Source organism: Heliangelus exortis, chromosome Z (genome assembly GCF_036169615.1).
Source record: "Heliangelus exortis chromosome Z, bHelExo1.hap1, whole genome shotgun sequence".
Lineage (NCBI taxonomy): Eukaryota > Metazoa > Chordata > Aves > Apodiformes > Trochilidae > Heliangelus > Heliangelus exortis.
The window spans coordinates 33,750,290-33,770,454 of record NC_092454.1 but is presented as its reverse complement, the minus strand read 5'-3'; the positions used below and the strand labels follow the sequence as shown (position 1 = coordinate 33,770,454).

At 36.5% G+C, this 20,165-nt stretch overlaps 1 protein-coding gene across 18 annotated transcripts in view; it reads left to right on the top strand.

Moving 5' to 3' along the window:
- Window positions 1-18,419, top strand: part of NAA35 (N-alpha-acetyltransferase 35, NatC auxiliary subunit) — a 28,938-nt gene extending 10,519 nt beyond the window's left edge. For all 18 annotated transcript variants that reach the window (XM_071731104.1, XM_071731096.1, XM_071731108.1 and 15 more), the window contains 14 exons: window positions 361-444; window positions 2,079-2,193; window positions 2,684-2,862; window positions 3,964-4,023; window positions 5,185-5,291; window positions 5,521-5,587; window positions 6,775-6,873; window positions 8,151-8,329; window positions 9,947-10,083; window positions 11,428-11,495; window positions 12,456-12,596; window positions 14,058-14,180; window positions 15,256-15,336; window positions 15,968-18,419. In XM_071731104.1, the coding sequence (XP_071587205.1) occupies window positions 361-444; window positions 2,079-2,193; window positions 2,684-2,862; window positions 3,964-4,023; window positions 5,185-5,291; window positions 5,521-5,587; window positions 6,775-6,873; window positions 8,151-8,329; window positions 9,947-10,083; window positions 11,428-11,495; window positions 12,456-12,596; window positions 14,058-14,180; window positions 15,256-15,336; window positions 15,968-16,027 (1,500 nt within the window). In that variant the 3' untranslated portion in view covers window positions 16,028-18,419. The remainder of the gene's footprint in view (window positions 1-360; window positions 445-2,078; window positions 2,194-2,683; window positions 2,863-3,963; window positions 4,024-5,184; window positions 5,292-5,520; window positions 5,588-6,774; window positions 6,874-8,150; window positions 8,330-9,946; window positions 10,084-11,427; window positions 11,496-12,455; window positions 12,597-14,057; window positions 14,181-15,255; window positions 15,337-15,967) is intronic.
- Window positions 18,420-20,165: the final 1,746 nt, after the last annotated feature.

Below are 20,165 nucleotides of genomic sequence, written 5' to 3'. Positions count from 1 at the left end.
TATTTCCTCCAGACATTACTTCTAATATTGATCTTAAGGAAAAAGGAGAGAAAACTGGTTAAAGAATTTGTGGTTTCTCACTTAGGCTGAGATTTAAATGGCATTTTTATAGGAGATGTCATACAGCCGGTGCTTTTGCTTTACCAAAAGTATCTAAGTATTTTGTGTGCTAGTGCTTTTCTGACAATAATAGAGATTTCTTCTATAAGCTTTTCTCAGAACCATATTAGATACCATATTTTTAAAGACCAGAGAGCATATTTAAATAAATCTGCTAAAGGTTTTTGTTTGCTTAGGTTTTTTATAAATTTCAGGATGTAATGCTTATTGCTTGGTAACTTTAGTATTTTTTAATTGCAGCATCAGCAGTATTTAGCTGTGTTCAGTAGAGTCAAGTTTACCCGGGTACTACTGACTGTTCTAATAGCGTTTACCAAGAAAGAGGTATGTTCATGTGTTGGTTCTGTATTCACAATGTGATCCTGTGAAATACATTTTCCTTCTCTAAGGTCAAGCAGTCATTCAGTAGATTTGAATTGATGTTGCTGCAGGGAAAGGCCTTAGTGGGGCAACCATATTTTTCTCATTTTCAAAGAAAACACAGGAAAGGCTAGTAGCTGGCATTAGTATGGTCTTGAAGAGAGACAGAGTATTCATTCTAGAAGACTAAAAATAATTAAGACCTGTTCTGTGGAGTTACCTGACACTGGACAGTGTTTTGCATGTCTCTAGAGAATTGTAAGCTTTTCCTTCCATGTGTTGCTTTTTTTTTGCTATATTGTTGATGGGAGAGACTGTCCATGAGTTAGGGCAAAGGGGTAGAAACACGTGTCACAAAAGACAAAGCTTTTTGGTTTAAGAGCATTTTCACTGTACAAGAATAACATCTATCCATTTATTAATGTTATTTCCATTTTCATAGAGAAATAAGCAAGTTTCTGGGATAGGTGTCTAGGAGTCCCTCCCACATATATTGCTGTTGCAACAGCTGCACGCTGTACAGTTTAAAAGATCTTGATTAAATTGAAAGTCAAGTGCAAGTATTGTTGACAGACATCAGTATTGAGAAAAAATTGAGTGACTGAGAGCAGTTGCATTCTGAGTATAGCTATTTGTTACATCTGAAATCAAACTGAGACACAAGTGATCTACACTGATGTACAACTACGTTCTGTCTAACTGCTATGAGTTAATGACCAGTGCAAAATGAGGTCATCTTACTGTTGATGAAGTATGATTACTTAAAGTGTAAGTTATTTACAGTGTGGATTGCTTTGAATTAGATCTGCTTGGCAGCTTACTCTTACTGTAAACTGTGGATGCTATAATACATGAGCGTATATTATGCAGAGCTACAGGTCTTGTTCAGCTTTTCTTAGATCTTGCTAGGGGTTTTAAACATCTCTTTTCTCAAAGAAGTGAAGATTCAATTTAACTTGGGATTTCAAATATTTGAAGTTCAATTAGGGACTGTCAGTCCGGTATTTTTAAAAGAAGATTTTAGATTTTTGTGGAGAGCTATATTAAATGGTACACAGTTTGCTAAGAGATTTGGATTCACAGGGCACCAGAAAATTCTATATGTCAACAGATCATGAACCAAGATTTCTAATGGATATGTGGTATCTTCTAATGTTATATAGTAATTTTATTTCAGTTGATAGACTTTTTGCCTGTATTATAAAAAATACACATATTCTAAAAATATATTTGTAACCTGTTTGTACCTTGGAGTACTGCGTCCTTTGTCAGAATAGTTTTGTGAGGGTTTTTGCCTCCCACCACCTCCGTCACTTACAAAATCAGAAGTAGACAACTGCATGTAGTATATACTGAATTTCAAATTGTAATTATTATTAAAGCTTATTTTACACCGTAAAAAAAGGCAGATGTATGAATAGCTATGAAAACTATAAATATTTTATTGCACAAAAATCTTTTTGTTTTTCAGAACTGTTTGTATAGAAGCATTAGGATACTAATAACATTCTTTTTTTTTTTTTTTTCTAATACTAGCATTAACTTGAGCAACAAAATAGTTTTGTTCATGTTGTGAATAACTGCTACCTACCTTTCAGACCAGTGCAGTTGCAGAAGCCCAGAAACTAATGACTCAGGCAGCTGATTTGCTTTCTGCCATCCACAATTCATTGCATCATGGTATCCAGGCACAGAATGATACTACTAAAGGAGGTAAGTATCAAATTTTACCATCTTTTTCCTTTCTTGAATATGCTGGTATACTTTAATTATGTGTCTTTAAAAAAAAATTTAAAAATTACTATTTACTTTGAACTAGTAATACTCATTACACAAACTGCTACAGATTTGCATTGTTTGATTTTAATTTTATTTGCCTAAGCTGTTGTTGTCCTGAATGCAATATTGTCTCTTCAAAGGAAGAGATAATGTGAACTTAAGTGCATTGCCATTTTAAAACCGACAGCACCACCTACTGCCTGTACAGGTAAATGCTGACATGTTGAAGGTTGGGTTTTTTGAAATAGTTATTATTGTCTCAATTGCATAGTAACTGTCCCTTGAAATTAAAAGTAACTTATAAAGTTAATTTTGGCTAATTGAATAAGTTGTATTAAACCTTTCACTTTGAAGTGAGTTCTGAAAACACGGTTTATATGCAGCTTTTCTCTCTCTTTTTCTCTCTCCCCCTCCCCTTCATTAGATCATCCTATTATGATGGGTTTTGAGCCCCTTGTTAATCAGAGATTGCTGCCACCAACTTTCCCTCGCTATGCAAAAATAATTAAAAGGGAGGAAATGGTCAGTTATTTTTCCAAACTAATAGACCGAATAAGAACTGTATGTGAAGTAGTCAACTTAACTAATTTGCACTGTATCCTGGTAAGCATGAATATTTCTTACTTGTAGATGAAAATAAGATCGTAAAATGTAGCCTGCAAAAAATCATATATCCATGCTCTTACTCACTGAAAAAAATGCTGAGCTATGTACATAAATTTTTTGGTGTTCTCATTGTTGCGTACAGTCTCAAAATTTGCTGTCTTTTCTGATGCTTCATATTTTTCTGAACCTTTTTCCTCTCAAAGCTCCCCGTTTTTCCCATGATCTATAAAATAATTATTCATGTTAATGGCACAGCACAAGTGAGTTAATTTCCTTCTAAATCTTTCTTTGGTCAAAGAACTGCATCTGCATTAGCAGAACATAGTTCCTTGCTATGGTCCTGATTGTTTTCAAATTCAGTAAGCAGTATACTGCATATGTGCCTATATACACAAGACCACTTAACACATTTGTTTAAGCATGTAATTCCCCAAACAGGCATAAAGTTAAGTATCTGCTTATGGTCTTTCCTGAATAAGTGATGTTATTCTCAATTACTGCCTGCATTTATTAGAAGACACTTAAATGCTTGAAACACTTTTAACCTACACACGTTTACTGACTGAGAAACGAGCCACAGGTACATCGGTTCAAAGGCTAAGCAAAAATACTCGTGTCTTCCTATTAAATTAATTAAAGCAGTGTTTGCATAAAGCATCTGATACAACTTAAAAATGCAGTTTTTTTACATACCTGGTTCAGTTATGTTGTGATCTTAGCAGGTTCACGGTGTCTTTTTTTGAGTACTTGCTAATTGTCACCTCGTCACCTTGCTAATTGTCGTATCTGAAGAAGAAAGTTCAGAAACTTTTTGCAAGTAACTGCATATAAAATAGGTTTTAGCTTCATAGTGTGTTGTGTTTTGTTCCAGTTATTCATGCTTACTTTCTTACATACAAACAACCTATTCTATGGTTTGTCTAAACAAAATGCAGAGGTATTTACATAATTTAAGTTCTATATATAAAAAAATGCAAATGCTTTTTGTGTGTATAAAAATGAGTGTGTGTGTATATATATATACATTATATAAATACATAAATATATAAAATTTGACATACTAACCTGTATTGTCTTTTTTTCCTAAATATGAATTAGGATTTTTTCTGTGAGTTTAGTGAACAATCACCATGTGTTCTTTCAAGATCTCTGTTACAGGCAAGTCCTAAACTTTGTCTTTGCATAAAATACTTTGGCATTTGTTACGTCTATGGATACCTCTTCTTCTTTCAAATGCTTGTTTGTGTCACTTAATCGTATACAAGTGTTAAAAAAATTTCTGGAGATACTTAAGTATTTGCTATATTGAGACTTATATTCTGATATGCTGTTTTAACACATTTTAAATATTGTTGTTAACATCATTATAATTAAAACCCAAAGTGTTAATTTTTTTCTTTGTTGTGAAGCTGGACCTGTATTTATTTTTTTTATACTGTTTTCCATGTACTGTTTCAATTTAGGGCTGATGTTTGTATTTATCCTCCATGACTGAATTTTGTGCTAACCTAAGTAACCCTGTCGCTGTAACAAATGTAACAAATGTCATTGTAAAGCTGAAGTTTAGGACAGAAGGGGCTACTACTTCTCTTCTCACTGCTTCACTTGCGTGTTTTGTATGTTTCTTAACTCAGAGTAAAGTATACTTCCTTATAAGAGGTTTTAATTTGAATAGTCAGTGGGATGTCAGAACCTTTCCTTTTGATCCTGGTTAAAAAATATACAGAGTTAATGAAACGTAACTCTTGGCAAGTAAGATTTTCATAGTGTGTTTTCTTTATTTGCACTATGTGTGTTGGTTCAGTCCCTATGGGTACCTGACAGCAGGGCTTTTTCTCTAGCTGCTGAAGAACCATGTGAGAAAGGGCTGTGTAGCACTTGTGGAGGAAAGTGGGCTGAGCATTGAGTATGACCAATGAAAGCAGTAGTATCTGTAGGGGTAGAGAAAAGTATGCATTAGTCTGAAGATTTACCTTTATCTACCTCAAGGGAAACAAAATAGCCTATTTCATGTTTATCTTCAGAAACATGTGTCTGATTAATCATCTTTATAGTCCAAGAAATAAAATCCTTTTGCATGCATTATCTTACACAAGCAACAGAGCTGTATTTTGGGTCTTCATGGGGATTCCACAGAAGTGACAGAACTCTATATGCCTCTATTTCTGAGCTTCTAACCTTGTACCTGGATGAAAGATTTTAGTTATTAAAGCAGTCTTTCAAGTTTCTAATATGTACCACAAGAGATTTCTAATAGTAATTTCTAAAGAATGAATTTTACCTTAAAACATACTTCTAAAAGTTCATTTTCACTTTCAGACAACTTTTCTGGTAGATAACAAGAAGGTGTTTGGAACTCACCTCATGCAAGACATGGTAAAAGATGCTCTAAGGTCTTTTGTCAGTCCTCCAGTTCTTTCTCCGAAGTAAGTCAGTCCTGAGTTTACTTGTAAATGTTTACGTGGTCTGATGAAAAAATATTTCTGCTTACAAAACAAGGACATATATAAAAGGAGCATACACATTTTTTACTTAATAGTTGTCATGTTTGAAGGCGTCACTTGCTGTTGCTGCACTCATGTTTTTGAATTTTTGCACTCCGTGGCGTGGAAAAATTTTTAAACATAGGTATGTATGTGGATATTTCCCTATTAGGTGCTGTCTTTATAATAATCACCAGGCAAAGGACTACATTGATTCCTTTGTGACACACTGCGTTCGGGTAAGTGTTTGTTCCAATTACAGCATGTTTGTGTGTATATGAGCACTTGAAAGATTTGCTTGCATTTCAAAAAGAGACCAGACTTTTTAGAGGTGAAGGCAAAATTGCAGAAGCTGGTCATCTTAAAATGCTAACACTTTTTTAAAAGTCAGCATAGTTATTGTGGCTTGGTTCCTATATTATGCTTCCAGACCTTCCAATAACATTCCACTTCATTAAAAATCTGCACCTACTACCTGTTTACAGGACAGTTCCCTGTCGTAACACAAATACATGGCAGAAACAAAATTATTTTTATATTGTCTCCAGTTTAAAAATTTTATGAAATGTTTCAAAAGATTCAGTAATTGGAACAAGGCACGATGAATGTCTAAAAAACCAAAAATTATAAAATCATTTGAGTTGGAAAAGACCCTTGTGATGATTGAGTGCAACCATTAACCTATCTCTGCCAAGCTGACATCTTCACATGTTTTAAATACCTACAGTGATGCAGCTGCATTCCTAGGCAGCCTGTTTCAGTGCTTGACAACTCTTCTGGTGAAGAAATTTTTCCTAACCCTCACTTGGTGCAACTTAAAGCCATTTCCTCTGTCTTACCACTTGTTACTTTGGAGAAGAGACCAAACCCCACCTCAGTACGATCTCCTTTCAGATAATTATAGAGATTGATAAGATTTCCCCTCAGTTCTCTCAGCACTTCTGCTAAGACTTCTTCTTCAGATCATTCACCAGCTTCATCACCCTTCTCTGGACATCCTCCAACACCTCAATGTCTTTCTGGTAGCGAAGTGGCCTAGAACCAAACTGCATTCAAAGTGCAGCCTTGCCACCATCAAGTACAGGGGGACAGGTACTTGCCTAATCCTGCTGGCCACACTGTTGCTGGTACAAATCAGGGCACATGGATTTAGGCGTAATAAATAGATCTCTTACCCCAAGCATTCTGTTCTGATCAGATTCCTAAAGGATGCTCACTCCAACCCCTGCTGACTTGTGTACATAAAAATTGACTCTTCCATCACTCTACGGAGTTTCCTTGCCTGATGGCTTGCACTCAGTAGGGAGTGTTAAAGAACCCATCTCCTAATACAGATGTGTAAAAACCACGCCTACATAGGCATCAAAGTACTCCTTTTGCAGTTTCAGAGTTGTGTTGAAAATGTAAATTTACACTTTATTTTCAGCCATTCTGTAGCCTGATTCAAATACATGGACACAATAGAGCTCGTCAGAGAGATAAACTGGGTCACATACTTGAGGAATTTGCCACACTTCAGGATGAGGTAATGTCCTAGGAAGCAGGCCAGCAAACTTTTCTTTCCAGGTGTATTCCTACCAGAGTGGAGCATGTGATATTAGATTATAGATCAATGAAGCAGCTCCTCTGTTTCTCCTAAAACCATTAGGATGAGGATTCCTAAAATATAACTCAGAATTTCTGTAAGATGCATCCAAAGACTATATGTTAGATGTGTTGAATTGCATTTTAGGTATTGCATTTTTCACGATTACCTTTGTCCAGTAAGTGTCAGGAAAACCTGATACAACATATATAATTTAACAGTAAGTTCATTGTATGTAGTCTATATCCTGCTTCTAGTTGTCAGTCTTCAAGATGCAGCCAGGAAGAAGTGGATGAGCTGTGTTTACAGGAAACTCCAAAATTCAGTCTTGTAGCTATACAAGATATGAATTTCACGATTTTCTAATAGGTTTTAAAATTGTATATGCGCTAGATAGTAACTCTTAAAAATATGTGTTTTGACTGCTTTTAACAATACTCAAGAAGGAGGAGTGAAAGATGACAGAGAAAGGTATATCATCACTTGTGGAAGTGTATTTTTTCAGCAGTGAGAGTTGTGAAACAAATAGTTTTCTGAGATGTGCGTGCTAAGGAGAACAAGTCAGGGAACTTGGAGATGTGATGGAAATTTTGTACGCTTTAGTGCAGCTGAGACACACTCTTTTTTTCACTTTTTAATGGGTTATATAGGTTGATTTGTTCAGGCCTACTGATAATATCACAGCTGTGGGAAACTTGTGGAGACTGCGTGTCTTTCATACCATTACATTTTAAGACTGAATTAGTCTGAGCAATTTTTAGTTTCTCTGGTGGGCCACAGTGTTTCTTCCATGTTAACTGTATAAACCTAATTTTTCATTGCAACTGGGTAAAAAAATAAATACTAGTTATTGCCAATATAGCAAACTTAATAACAGCTTTTAATGGGTTCTGAATTTCAGTGCTCACATGACTGCTGAAAACCTGGTTTTAAATTTAAAAATCTCTAATGTTAGTGCTGTATTACTATATAAAGTATTTTTTTCTCTGTGCAGCAGAATTTGCTTCCAGTTATGTGAATAACTTTCTATTTTATCACAAATCTAAACTGTAGAGGTGGCATTATCTGTGAAAACATATTTCTGCCTTTTAGTCCTGGAGCATGGCTTTCCTGACCCAATTTGTACTCAGATTTTGTTAAGATTTTATTTCTGGCAGAGCTTGAATGCTGTTTCAGTCATGTTCTTACTCTCCTGTCTCTTCACTCTTTTTCACCAGGCAGAGAAAGTAGATGCAGCACTTCATAGTATGTTACTGAAGCAGGAACCACAAAGGCAACACCTGGCTTGCTTGGGCACTTGGGTCCTATATCATAACCTTCGTATTATGATACAGTATCTTCTGAGTGGCTTTGAGTTGGAACTTTACAGTATGCATGAATATTACTACATATATTGGTAAGATATATTTTGTTGACAGCAGTTGAAGGAGGCCTGCTCCCCCAGGGCTATCATTGCAAATATTTAAAGGAAGGGACTTCAAATATGATTTTTTTAATCTCAAGCTTACACAATGCAATATTTAGTTTCCATATTAAGGAAATTACAAGTAGAGGAAAAAATCCTACTAAATAGTGTACCTTATTTTTTCCCAGAACACTAGTTAACTCTCTGTTTAAAACTCATGGTTTTAAAACAGTGTCTCCTTATGACAATGAATGAAAAATACACTGGTTTTGTTACACAAGAGAATGCAAGAGTAAAGCAATGTCCCTTATTCTTATTAGAGTATGCCTGAAGATTTAATCTCTCTTTAGTGAAAACTATTGCTCTGTAAGGAGTCAAAATACTTATTTTTCAACTTCCATTCATGTTACTTATTTTTCATAGTTAATCACTTGGGCAAAAAGATAATTTTTTTTTTTTTGATGGTTTGTTTTTGGTTCAGCAATAAAATTTGATGCTGGACATTCCTGTGTTGAAGTGCTTTGAACTTTGATGTTTTGGTTTATCTGTTGTTTGGGTTTTTATTGTTTTGGTTTTTTTTTTTTCTGTGAAGTTACATACAAACATTAGGTAAGCAGTAAACTTCTTTAAGATACTAAGCGGGTTCAAATGACATGAACTTCAGTGTGTCTCATGTTTCTGTGCTGTTACATTAGTAGATTAAGCAATTAGGAAATTAATACTCCAGATAGCAACCAGAAGATGGCAGTATTCCTTTGACACCTCACTAATACCAAGCTTTCTCTAAGACAGTGAAGTTTTGTTTTTTTATTTTCCCCTTTATCTCCTTAGTGTATGTGAAGAACAGAAAGAAAGGAAATTTCTGGGGGAGAATGTGCAAATAAAAGTCATAGTTACTTCACAGTGATTTTTCTCCTGAATTATGACTTCTTACAAAGTTTTATTTCTTCTTCTTGGGCTCCAGATCTGTGGCTCTTTTTTCCCTATTCCTTTTGATTTGAAGTAGTTCTAGAGATTTAATGGACCTGCTTTTCCTTGCTAAGAAATCAACCTTAAAGTTTGTAAATATTTTTCTTAAGTTGTAGAGGTTTACCTGTGTCTCTTGTGTTCCTGTGGGCTTGAACCTTTTTTTTAATAATTCATAGCTCTTTAATGCTTGAAACAAGTGAGTAGAAATGTTTGTTTCTCAAAACAGTAAGTCCTATCAAAAGTAGAAAATGCATTAATATAGTATCTGTTTTTAAAATGTTTCACTTGCTGAGAGAAGAGTTACAGAAAAATTTGATCTTACATGGATTTTGAAATAATAAGTAGTTTAGACTTCACTTAGTAAACATCAAAGCAACTTGAATACCTTGACCTTGGTTGAATCTGTGTACGGTCTTGTTTAAAACAAAGCAAAACAACACAAAACAAAACCACTAAACAGAAGGCAAACAAATCTGTTGATTTCTGCCATGCTGCCAAAATGGCATTTTAACTGTCCTAAAATTTGCCCTTTACTATTAGTTCTTTAAGTCAATGACTTGGCATTCAGTGAGGATGTGTGCATTATGAATATGTTTTGCCCTAATAGCATGTAACAGCTACATACTTTCTTTACTGTAGGTATCTGTCAGAGTTCCTCTATGCCTGGTTGATGTCAACACTGAGCCGTGCTGACAGCTCTCAGATGGCAGAGGAGAGAATAGTGGAAGAACAACAGAAAGGCCGTAGTAGTAAGAAAACAAAGAAAAAGAAAAAAGGTATCTAGGTGTAGAATGTAACTCAATGTAACTCCTTTGTTGGTTGTTTAATTTTGGTTTTTTGTGTTGTTTTGTTGGGTTGGTTTTTTTTTTTTTTTTTTTGCACTTTCATGCAGCTAGGTAGAATTTAGATAAAAAATTTATAGAGTCAGCACAGATGTGGGTAAGAAAAATACCCGGGAGTTTCTAGAAGGCTGAATACAACTTTTAAACTAAGACAGTCAGTTTCTATGTAAAAGTTTTGCATTTATTTAGCTCCTTAGTTTTAAATAGGTCTTTCAGAAAAACCCAAACTGATTTATGTTCACAGCTTCAGCCATTGTTTTATGTGTTGAATCCTGTGAGAGGTAATTAACACATCCAGAGTGAATACCTTTGAAAAATACTACCTTTCTACAGTCTATAATTCCAGGAAAATTTTTTTTGTGGCTGTAGCGATACTCTAAAACTAAACTTTACGTCTATTTCTGTAATTTCTCTTTGGCTTCAGAAGGTGTTCAAGCATGTTCCTAATTTTACAATGGTGAGTTGTCCCATTTCAATTCACTGGTACTACAGTTGTGCAAAAGCCCCTTTACAGACTCATGCTTTCTCCACTGCACATGCATGAGAGAAAATCAGAATTTCCCTTTGTACATCATAGTGGTCTGGCTCTCCAGTCAGAACTGTAAGTAAGCCTTCTACTAGGAAGGCACCCAAAGCCAGTGCCTGAATACCAATTGATGCAGATTTGCCATGCTTGTGTGGCTACTAAAGTTGTGACATGTTGGAGTTACCTTAGTGTGCATTGCAAATAAACACCAAGCAGAAGCTTGCTTTTGCTCTTTCTTTTGTTTCTGTTTTTTTTATGCTTCTTTTCAAGGGAAACAAGCAGTTAGACATGAACAGCTCAAGGTCACATTGGGTGAATTCCCCTGTCTAGAAATTCAGAAAATTATTTACATTATTTTATACCTTCTGAAAAGGTGCCAAGGGTGAGCAGTTTGGCTCTAGTTAAATGCTGGAAGCCATTAAGCAAATAGGCCTTTAGTCTACAGGCTTTCAATTCTAAACAAGTGTTTGGTGAATAATGACATGCAAATACCATTGACTGTCTGAACTGCTTTATTTCATTGAAGGCAGTGTGGTGTTCATGTGACTTAATACACTGAGAGATGGTGAGTTAAGAGAAAGCTGAGCAGAAATGTATGTCTGTGATTTTTGTGCTTCAGTAATTCTTCATGTTATAAAAATACAATTAAGAATTATTAAACTTTCTGAAAATTTTAAAGAAATGTTTTGATTTGAAATTACTGTGTGTACTTCTGTTGATTTTAAAAAAATGGTTTTATGTGAAATTTGCAGTTCGCCCTCTCAGCAGAGAGATCACCATGAGTCAAGCATACCAAAATATGTGTGCTGGGATGTACAAGGTAATTTTGCTGAATAATGGCTTAATTTTTTTGTAATATGAATCAAGCATACATTGCACACCTTCTTTGTTTTCAGTGGGACTGGAAATTAAGTTCAATGTTAAGTTAATGTTATATGGTAAAGTATCTATTCTTTTTCTGCCCTTCCAGTCATAGTTTTTGTCTTCCTCACAGCAAAATCATAGAATCACAGAATGTTAAGGGTCAAAAGGGAGCTTAATAATAATTTAGTTCCAACCCCCCAGCCTGGGCAAGGACAATCCCCATCAGAACAGCTTGCTCAAAGCTCCACCCAGACACTCCTTGAATGTGACCAGGGATGGGGCATGCACAGCTTCTCTGGGCAACCTGTTCCAGTGTCTCACCACCTTCACAAAAAACAACTTCTTCCTAATATCTAATCTAAATCCCTCCTCTTCTAGTTTAAAAAAAAATTACTGCTTGTCCTGTCACTACAAACCCTTGCAAAAAGTCCTTCCCCAGCTTTCCTATAAGGCCCTCTTCAGCTACCGGAAGGTTGCCATAAGGTCTTCTCTTCTACAGGCTCAGCAATTCCAAGTGTCTTAGCTTGGCTTCACAGGAGAGGTGGTGGGGTCTGTTAATAGCAGAGTAGAATGGGAGAATCACCACCTTCAACCTTCTGGCCATCCCTCTTTTGGTGCAGACCAGAATCAAGTTGGCTTTCTGGGCTGCAAGAGACATTGCCAGCTCATGTTGAGCTTCTCATCAACCAGCAAACACCCCAGTCCTTCTCCTCACAATCCATTCTCCTCTAAACCTGTAATTGTCCTTGCCCAGGTGCAGGGCCTTGAACTTGGCCTTATTGAACTTAATGCTTTTGCACCACCCATCTCTGGACAGTCTTCTTTCCCTCCAGCATGACAGCCACACCACACAGCTTGGAGTCATTAGCAAAATTAAATGTAGCACTTCTAGCTGTATTTATCCTTTACTTTTTAGACAATGATCGCATTTGACATGGATGGCAAAGTAAGAAAACCGAAGTTTGAACTGGATAGTGAACAAGTTCGATATGAGCACAGGTTTGCTCCATTCAACAGTGTTATTACACCACCTCCAGTGCACTACTTGCAGTTTAAAGTGAGTAATTTTAGCTCATGCTTTAAGTCATTTGCCCGCCTACATTCGAGATTTTAGCTATTGTAAAAAGGACCTTTCATGTCTCAGAGTTTATATTGAAGTGTAAGTCAAAATGGCAAGGAGTTCTAGCATTAGTTTTGAACGCTTACTAAAATTAGACTTTTGGATGTTTAAAATCTGTCTGATATGGTGGTTCATGAGATGCTTGTGTTGATTTGCATGAAATAAACATCTCTTGAAAGTCTGTTCACAGACTTTTTGGCTGTGTTTTATATAGCAGCATGTTTTCATCACTGTAGCAAGCAAACAGGAAAAGGTCACAAAAGTAACTGTGTGTGCTGTATCACAGAAATGTTGGTTGGAATTGACTAGTGGAGGTTTGTCCTGTCCAGTCTCCTTGAGGTAGCATTTTAAGATCACATCAGTTGTGTCTTTGTCTACCAAAGTCTGAAAAAATCAAAGGAGGAAGATTTTCCAACCTCTTTAGTTAACCTGATCCAATTACATTTTCTGATTCATTTAGTATTTGAATAACCCAATCGAGGGCTGTGTTACTCACATTTTTCCTAGTGTCCAGTCTGAATTAACTCAAGTTCCAGTTTGCCACTTCTCCCCAGTGTTGCATTGTCTGCCAGTAATTGGGAACCTGTATCTTCTGATACCTTTGTAACTGACATTCAAGTAGTTGTAGGCTGCTGTTAAGGATACCCATTAGCATCCTTGTACAGCTGGAAAAATCCAGGTCCATTGACCTGTCATTTTGGGTCATGTGCTCTAGGCCTCCAGCCATCTCCACTTTTGCATGGGACCTCTGTCTGGGTCCCCATATTTATTTTGACCACAGCCTTTGGCTAGATTGCAACCATAGCTGGATCTGTGAGCAACTAACTGCACAAACTGTCAGGTCTTATGAATAGCACCTGGCAGAAATAAACAGGTAGTATAAATGTGTTATGAAATGCTGTTTCAGTGGAAATTAAGACTACCATGGCTTGCTACTCATAATTGAAGCTTTTTTATCCCTGATAAAAAAAATAATTTGGAAGTATCAAAAAGATATGAAATGAAGTTTGGAACAGTTCCATTATCTCACTTGCCATAAACTTGATTTCAATAAATAATATAAATTTTTTTTTCCTCCTATTTTTCCTTGTCATTTCATACCATGTTGCAAGGCAGTATTAAAGAAAATGAATGACTAGTGGTTCAGGAGAGGGACTGTTCTACAAAGAGTATAAGTAGTTCATTACATTTTTTGGCACTGTAAAATAACCATTAAGCCATGTGTTGTTGCTTGCTATCCGTAATTTTAAATTAATGTTTTTAACTTCAGTATTCTTAATCTTCTTTTAGGTAGCATGACTTTTTTCTTGATTCTAGTAATTAGTTTTCATTAAAGGTGATAAAAATACAATTTGCTGGCAACTGATTTTTTCAATACATATTTCTATAACACACCAGGAAATGTCTGATTTAAACAAGTACAGCCCACCTCCTCAGTCATCAGATCTCTACATGGCAGCTAGCAAACACTTCCAGCAAGCTAAAATGATTCTTGAGAATATCCCTAATCCAGACTATGAGGTAAGACTGAAATACTGGGAAAAGGAATATTTGCTCATGACAGACTTCTTTTTTTCAGCTTGATCTTGAGATCCAAACTGTATTTTGTGAAAAGCTGAGCAAAGCTGCGTTCTTTGATTAAGGCCTGGATAGAAGAGGGTGGTGGCATTATAATGTGGTGTGTTTTAGTAGATTGGATTGCATTAGGTTAGATTAGATTAGATAAGATTAGATAATCAGGGTTGTTCTCACTGTTCCAAAACCTCTCTCTGCGAGGGTGTTAGATGCTAGATAGCAACTTGCTTTCTTCTTGAAGTTTGCCTTCTGTCCCCGCTCAAAAAGCGTATCGGTTTTAACAAGAAGGTGACGTGCTTGCCTCACCTGAAACATGGTAATTTATATGTCCTCTTGAGAAGAGGGAAAAATAGTTTTGAATGTCATCAGGCTGAGAAGATAATGAGTCTGGCATTTGTTTCCAGGAGCAGTTTTCTCAGCACTGGACTGTGAACACAGGTTGGAATTTCTCCCTCATTGTCCATAGCCTAAAACCTAAGCGTGACTGTATTTTAGGGCAAGGAGTATGCTTATTCTGTCACTTTTGAGTAGGTTAAGATCATTAATGGGATTAGCATCTTCTGAGAATTTAGGAATCCCTGCCTGCTCTCTATCCTGGTGGTACTCACACATAAACTGTCTAGTGGAGGCTAGCCAGGGTAGTTAAAGGTAGTTTGAAAGTGCCAAGAACACTTGCATGCAAAAAGCCATCAGTTTGGGACTTGGGCTTCCCCTTCTCATCATGTGTGGATCAGTGTTAGGGGTAGATGCCTAGATAGTCTGGCTATATGTTTATTTGGATGAGTGCCTCAGAACTTGCCTTAGTTTCGTAGTTTTTGAACATGAGCATGGAGGGCAGTGGTTTCTATGGTCTGCTGAATAAAAAAGTATTAAAATAAATGTCCCTTATAATTCAAACCCAGAAAGCCCTGATCTCTGTTAAATGGATGCTGCAGGATTGTTAGAGTGTGTAAATATTTGAGTATAATCTTTGAAATAATGTTGAGGTCATGCACTTTAACATGAAAATTTCTGTATTTAGGTCAATCGAATTCTGAAGGTTGCAAAACCCAATATTGTGGTCATGAAGTTGCTTGCAGGAGGCCACAAAAAAGATTCTAAGGTGAGGAGAAAATGCCAGTTGAATTGTATGTAAAATATAGTATTATGTGTAATGTTAACCACAGATCTCTTACAGCTGAATGAGCAGATCAGGCATCGGTTACTCTGGCTGTTAAAAGAATTGGGAAAGTAACTTAATCTATTTTTCCTTGGAAATAGTTTGTTGTAGTTATTTGAACATGGATTTCTAAATGTTTTGGAAAAAAATGTTTTGGGATGTGTATATGGGATGACATGTACAAATATATGTAGTCTTCAGGAATGGGAAGAAGTAATTGGTAGCAGTGTATCAGCAGATGGTGTGAACACACTGGGGTGGATGTTGGCTGCCAGGGCTAGGAGGTGCAATGTGAGTCAGGGAGGAGAGGACCTTCAGACTTCCTGATGAAGTCTGGGCAACAGAAAGAGTCAAAAAGCACACTGAGAGGCACAGCATTACTCTTTAACAGCCTTGTGCCCATCACTGCTGGAGAATGATTGCATAGACAGAACTGGAGTAGACCATTTTCCAGATTAAAGAGCTTGGATTATTTTTTTTAATCTTTTGCTATTTAAAAGCTTTTCATCTGTAGGGTATCCCTCATTTCGATCAGTAGTACTACCATGTAATGTTTTACATCTTTCCTTTCTAGGTTCCTCCAGAATTTGACTTCTCTCCTCATAAGTATTTTCCAGTTGTGAAGCTTGTTTGAAAGATGAGAGATTGTTGTTAGGATACCTGAAGCATAATCTGTGCATCAGACACAAGCTGTAGGATGGAATATCTAGTGCTATATCCAGACTGAGAGAAATTTCCAGGATAAAAGTACTGTTATATGGAATATCTGTAGTCTGCCTTGTTTTGAATGACAACTGCTGTTTTAAAGTGGTATATGTAAACCTGATTAGGATGATTTTAATCAATGGTATTGTTAAGAAATGTTGTATCTTAATTGATCTTATTGCAGGATTAATTTTGTTTTTATGAATAAGCTGTGACAGAAAATGGTCATTTAGAGATTTATTAACATTCAGGACTGAATGAAAATAGTACAGTAGAGCATCATGTCCAATACTTAGCTGAGATGCTGAAATTCCATTTGCAACAAAGCCACTTGGAGAGATTGTGGCTTCCGTATTTTTGCCTAAATTCCATCAATTTTTCTCACACTGGAAGTAGAAAGACTGGGTTCTTCTCTTGCCAAGTCTGGAGAGCTAGAACAATCTTCAAAGAAATTAGGAGCAGATGAAAATTTAGTAATTTAACTCTTACTGCATTGAATTCAGTAACTTACCTTCTAAATTACAGCCAAAGTCAGTTTTCTAGGAGGTGCTTTGTCTGAAATGTCAAGCTTTTTTAAGTCTGTGAGAAATGGCTCAAGTTTTTCCTGGTTCCAGTTTGTTAACCTTTATTCTTTGCGGTACTGGATGAATCTGTGTAGCAGTTAGAAACATAGGAACACAAGACACCCGAGCGTGTATTTTAACTACTCTGCAACTTTATTTCAATCCTTTTATTCCTTTGCCATTGTAAAAGAGGGGTTGCAGTTTGTTCAATTGCTCAAGTCAGCATGACTTTCATTCTCTAATTCTGACTGCAGTGCTGCTGCAGGATGCTACCACCCTCTGTAATGGTAAATAAAGGCAGAAATCTGACACAGGAGGAACCCCAAACCTACCTGGTTCCTGCCTAAAATAGTTCTTCCTCTCGTGCTTCTTTTCGTAAAACAGAGGTAAAGTGTTGTGTTGAGCAGTCTCCTACTACAAGAGGGGAAAAAAATAATAAAGTCAAGTCTAACCTGGCCATAAAAGCAAACTCTCCAGATTTGACTGTGTTGAAAAGGACAGTCAGTCCTTTTACTGCAAAATGTCTTCCTCAATAATACTGAGCTTGTAACTGCCTTTTGACCATTCAAAACTTCTGTTTTTCTCCTAACATACAGTTATACTGCTGAGTAGTAGCACTTTAACTGCATCACCTAAGCAGCAGTATTGTTAAGCTACAGCTGTAAAACAAATTCAAGTGTAGCAGTGACTTACTTGTCTGCCAGCACTTTGCATCCTGAAATAAGCAGGAGTATCACCCTGAAGACATGCTTTTCCTGATTTCTCTACTAAGGAGGCTGCATATTATTTTACATGCTTGCTTATCATCACAATTAATACATTTGAATGCATATCCACAGTTGCCAAAGGAATGAAAATCCTGGAAATGTGAAGATGACAAACTGCTCTTAGTACAGGGTGCTGATAATTCATCTGGCTTTTGCTGCCTTTTTGTACACAATTACAAAAATGTTTCATAAAAATCTTAAACTGCAGCAGCTCAAGGACAGACTTCACTCTTTCTCCAAAGGAAGCAGCAATTAAGAGAAAATAAGTTCATTTATAGAACTAAGAAAATAGGAATGATTGTCTTCCCCATTTTCAATAATTCACAGAATAAGGTGAATAGAGAGTAGAGAAGATTATTTTAAATGCTTTTATTTTAAAATGCTTTTCTGAAATGGATCAGACTTAGTTTTAAAAAAAATTTTTAAATACATGAAGGACAAATGTTAATTTAATCTCTAGGTGATTATTGCAAAGTTTGCCCTGCCTCATGCAATGAAAAGTTGTAGCAATAGACAACATTCTTTTAGCCACAGTATCAGGTAAATCTTGTTTTGTTCAAATAAAAGTCTTTTTAAATTCTTTACTGGAGACAGATAGGTCCCTTGTCTTCCAGAAAACTACCACTGTACTTACATTCTTGTAGCACTTGAAGACATGAGAGAGTTATGCTTTCCAGCATTGCTTTTATGCAGGTTTTCAGACTCGCTGCTGTCAGAGGTAACAAGTGTGCTTTGTACAAAGGTGGTCTTGTTTATGTGGAAGACAACATGTATCTAGCTAGCCAAAAGAAGTCCAGTAATGTTTGGGTGCTCTATAGAAATACAGACAAAACAACTGGTAGTACATTAATTAAAGATTTTGTTTGTGATTTTTACTAGTTCCAAGTTAAAGCCTTCCATTCAACTTGAATACTGTGTTTCACTGTATACTTTTTCCACTGTTACGATATATGCTTTTTAACAGTCACTAATAAAATTCTTATTAACTTCATCTCATCTACATACTTGTTTACAGATTAAGTCCTAAGAAAGAGCCCCTTTTACTCAGAATAGGTGTAAACATTTTGATGTTAAAATATGCCATTATTTGCAAAAATAACTTACTAGCCCAAGTTTCCCAATACTTGTCAGAAGAAGTGCTCTTGCTTTTTGTCTCCTGCTTACACAAGCATTTTTTTTCCCTGCTGTGGTGACCACAGTAGCCCAGACCAGTTAAGTGACTGAAATGGTGGAAAAAGAGTAATCAAGAACTCGGTACTTGGCATGAGTGCTTTTCTTAGAATTCAAGTTCTTTGTGTCAAGTCTATCAGTGAATTCTTTACCTACTTAGGATTAATTGGCACCATTTGACTTAAGCTGTGCTCTTTGCCTGATGACAACACTTCTCATACACAAAAGACCTAACCTCCTAGTTGCCTATTCAGACAGCTGCAGAAGTTGTGAACTAGTACACTGAGGAATGACGCCACAGAAGTAGTTAAAAAAATTTAGTGCAGGAAGAGAAAGCCAAGACAGATTTGTATTTTCTTGAATAGAATTGCTGCTTGTGGAGTCAGTCATATCTGCCCGCTCTCATGCCGTCTTAATGGAAGTTGGTTCACACAGAGATTGTTCCAAATACAGGTGTCAGGACGAACACAAATACAATGTTTCAAACAACTGGCTAGAGGCAATGCAGGTTGAACTGTAGTTATGGGTGCCTTTGTGGTAGCAGAGGCTATTTCTAGGTTATCACAAATAAACTAGTTTCCAGTAGCACATGTAGCAAGTCACAGAAAAGACAAAAAACAGTAAGGTGATTCACTAAGCACAACACAGGACTTTCTAACAACTTGAGCTCCACCTTGGGAGACGTTGAAATGTCCAGTAAATGCATAGGCCAGTCTGCCTTCTTCAGCAGTCTGGCACTTACAGGACAGCAGTCATCTCGGCTGTTGAAAGGCCAGCGTTTTGTCTTTCTGCTTTTTAGCAGCAGCTGGTGGCTGAGTGGAGTAATGCATAGTAGTTGTAGCCCCCCATTGCAGATGGCTTCTGTAGTTAAAAGTTTAGGGGTCTGAATTTTTACACGCTGAACTCGTGCAAGTTAAGTAATTGCTGAACCAGACTGTAGTACTGATCTTGTAAATAGGAGTCCAACAAAGGGTCTAGAAAAATCTTTCTGCTAATCACTTAAGATACCATTGTCAGAATGCTTTTGGCTTTTTAACTTAAAAGCTAAGAACACAACCAGGACAGTGTTTCAGCTTAGATATAGAGAAGCAAGAGCTAGCAATGTCATTTAGGAGACTCAGGAAAATATATGGTACTGTGTATCACCCAAAGACTTAGTTTTATCAACATTGCAGTAAAGAGGTACCAGAACAGGCATGAGGGTAGACTGTAGCATGGGCCATTTTTCATTCTTCCCATGTTTTTCAAGGTAAGTTAGCTCCTTCTCTTAAGATATTACTGAAGTTCCTGCACTGATCAGGAGAGAGGTCCATCCTTGGCAGAGGACTCTTTTCTCATCTACCAACAATCCACACACACTTCATTGTGTTATGACTATACAAGTTAGCAAACTTCAAAGTTACTATACTTAGTGCTATCTGGTTTCAGTTTTACACTCACTAGGAAGAAAAGAGTCATTGCAGAGGTCAAGCTCAAGCCTCTGGGTATTAAAGATTTATTTTTTTTTTTCCACCACTGAAGCAGTACTAAAATGTCACAAGAAAACAGTACTTCATTGGGCAATTAT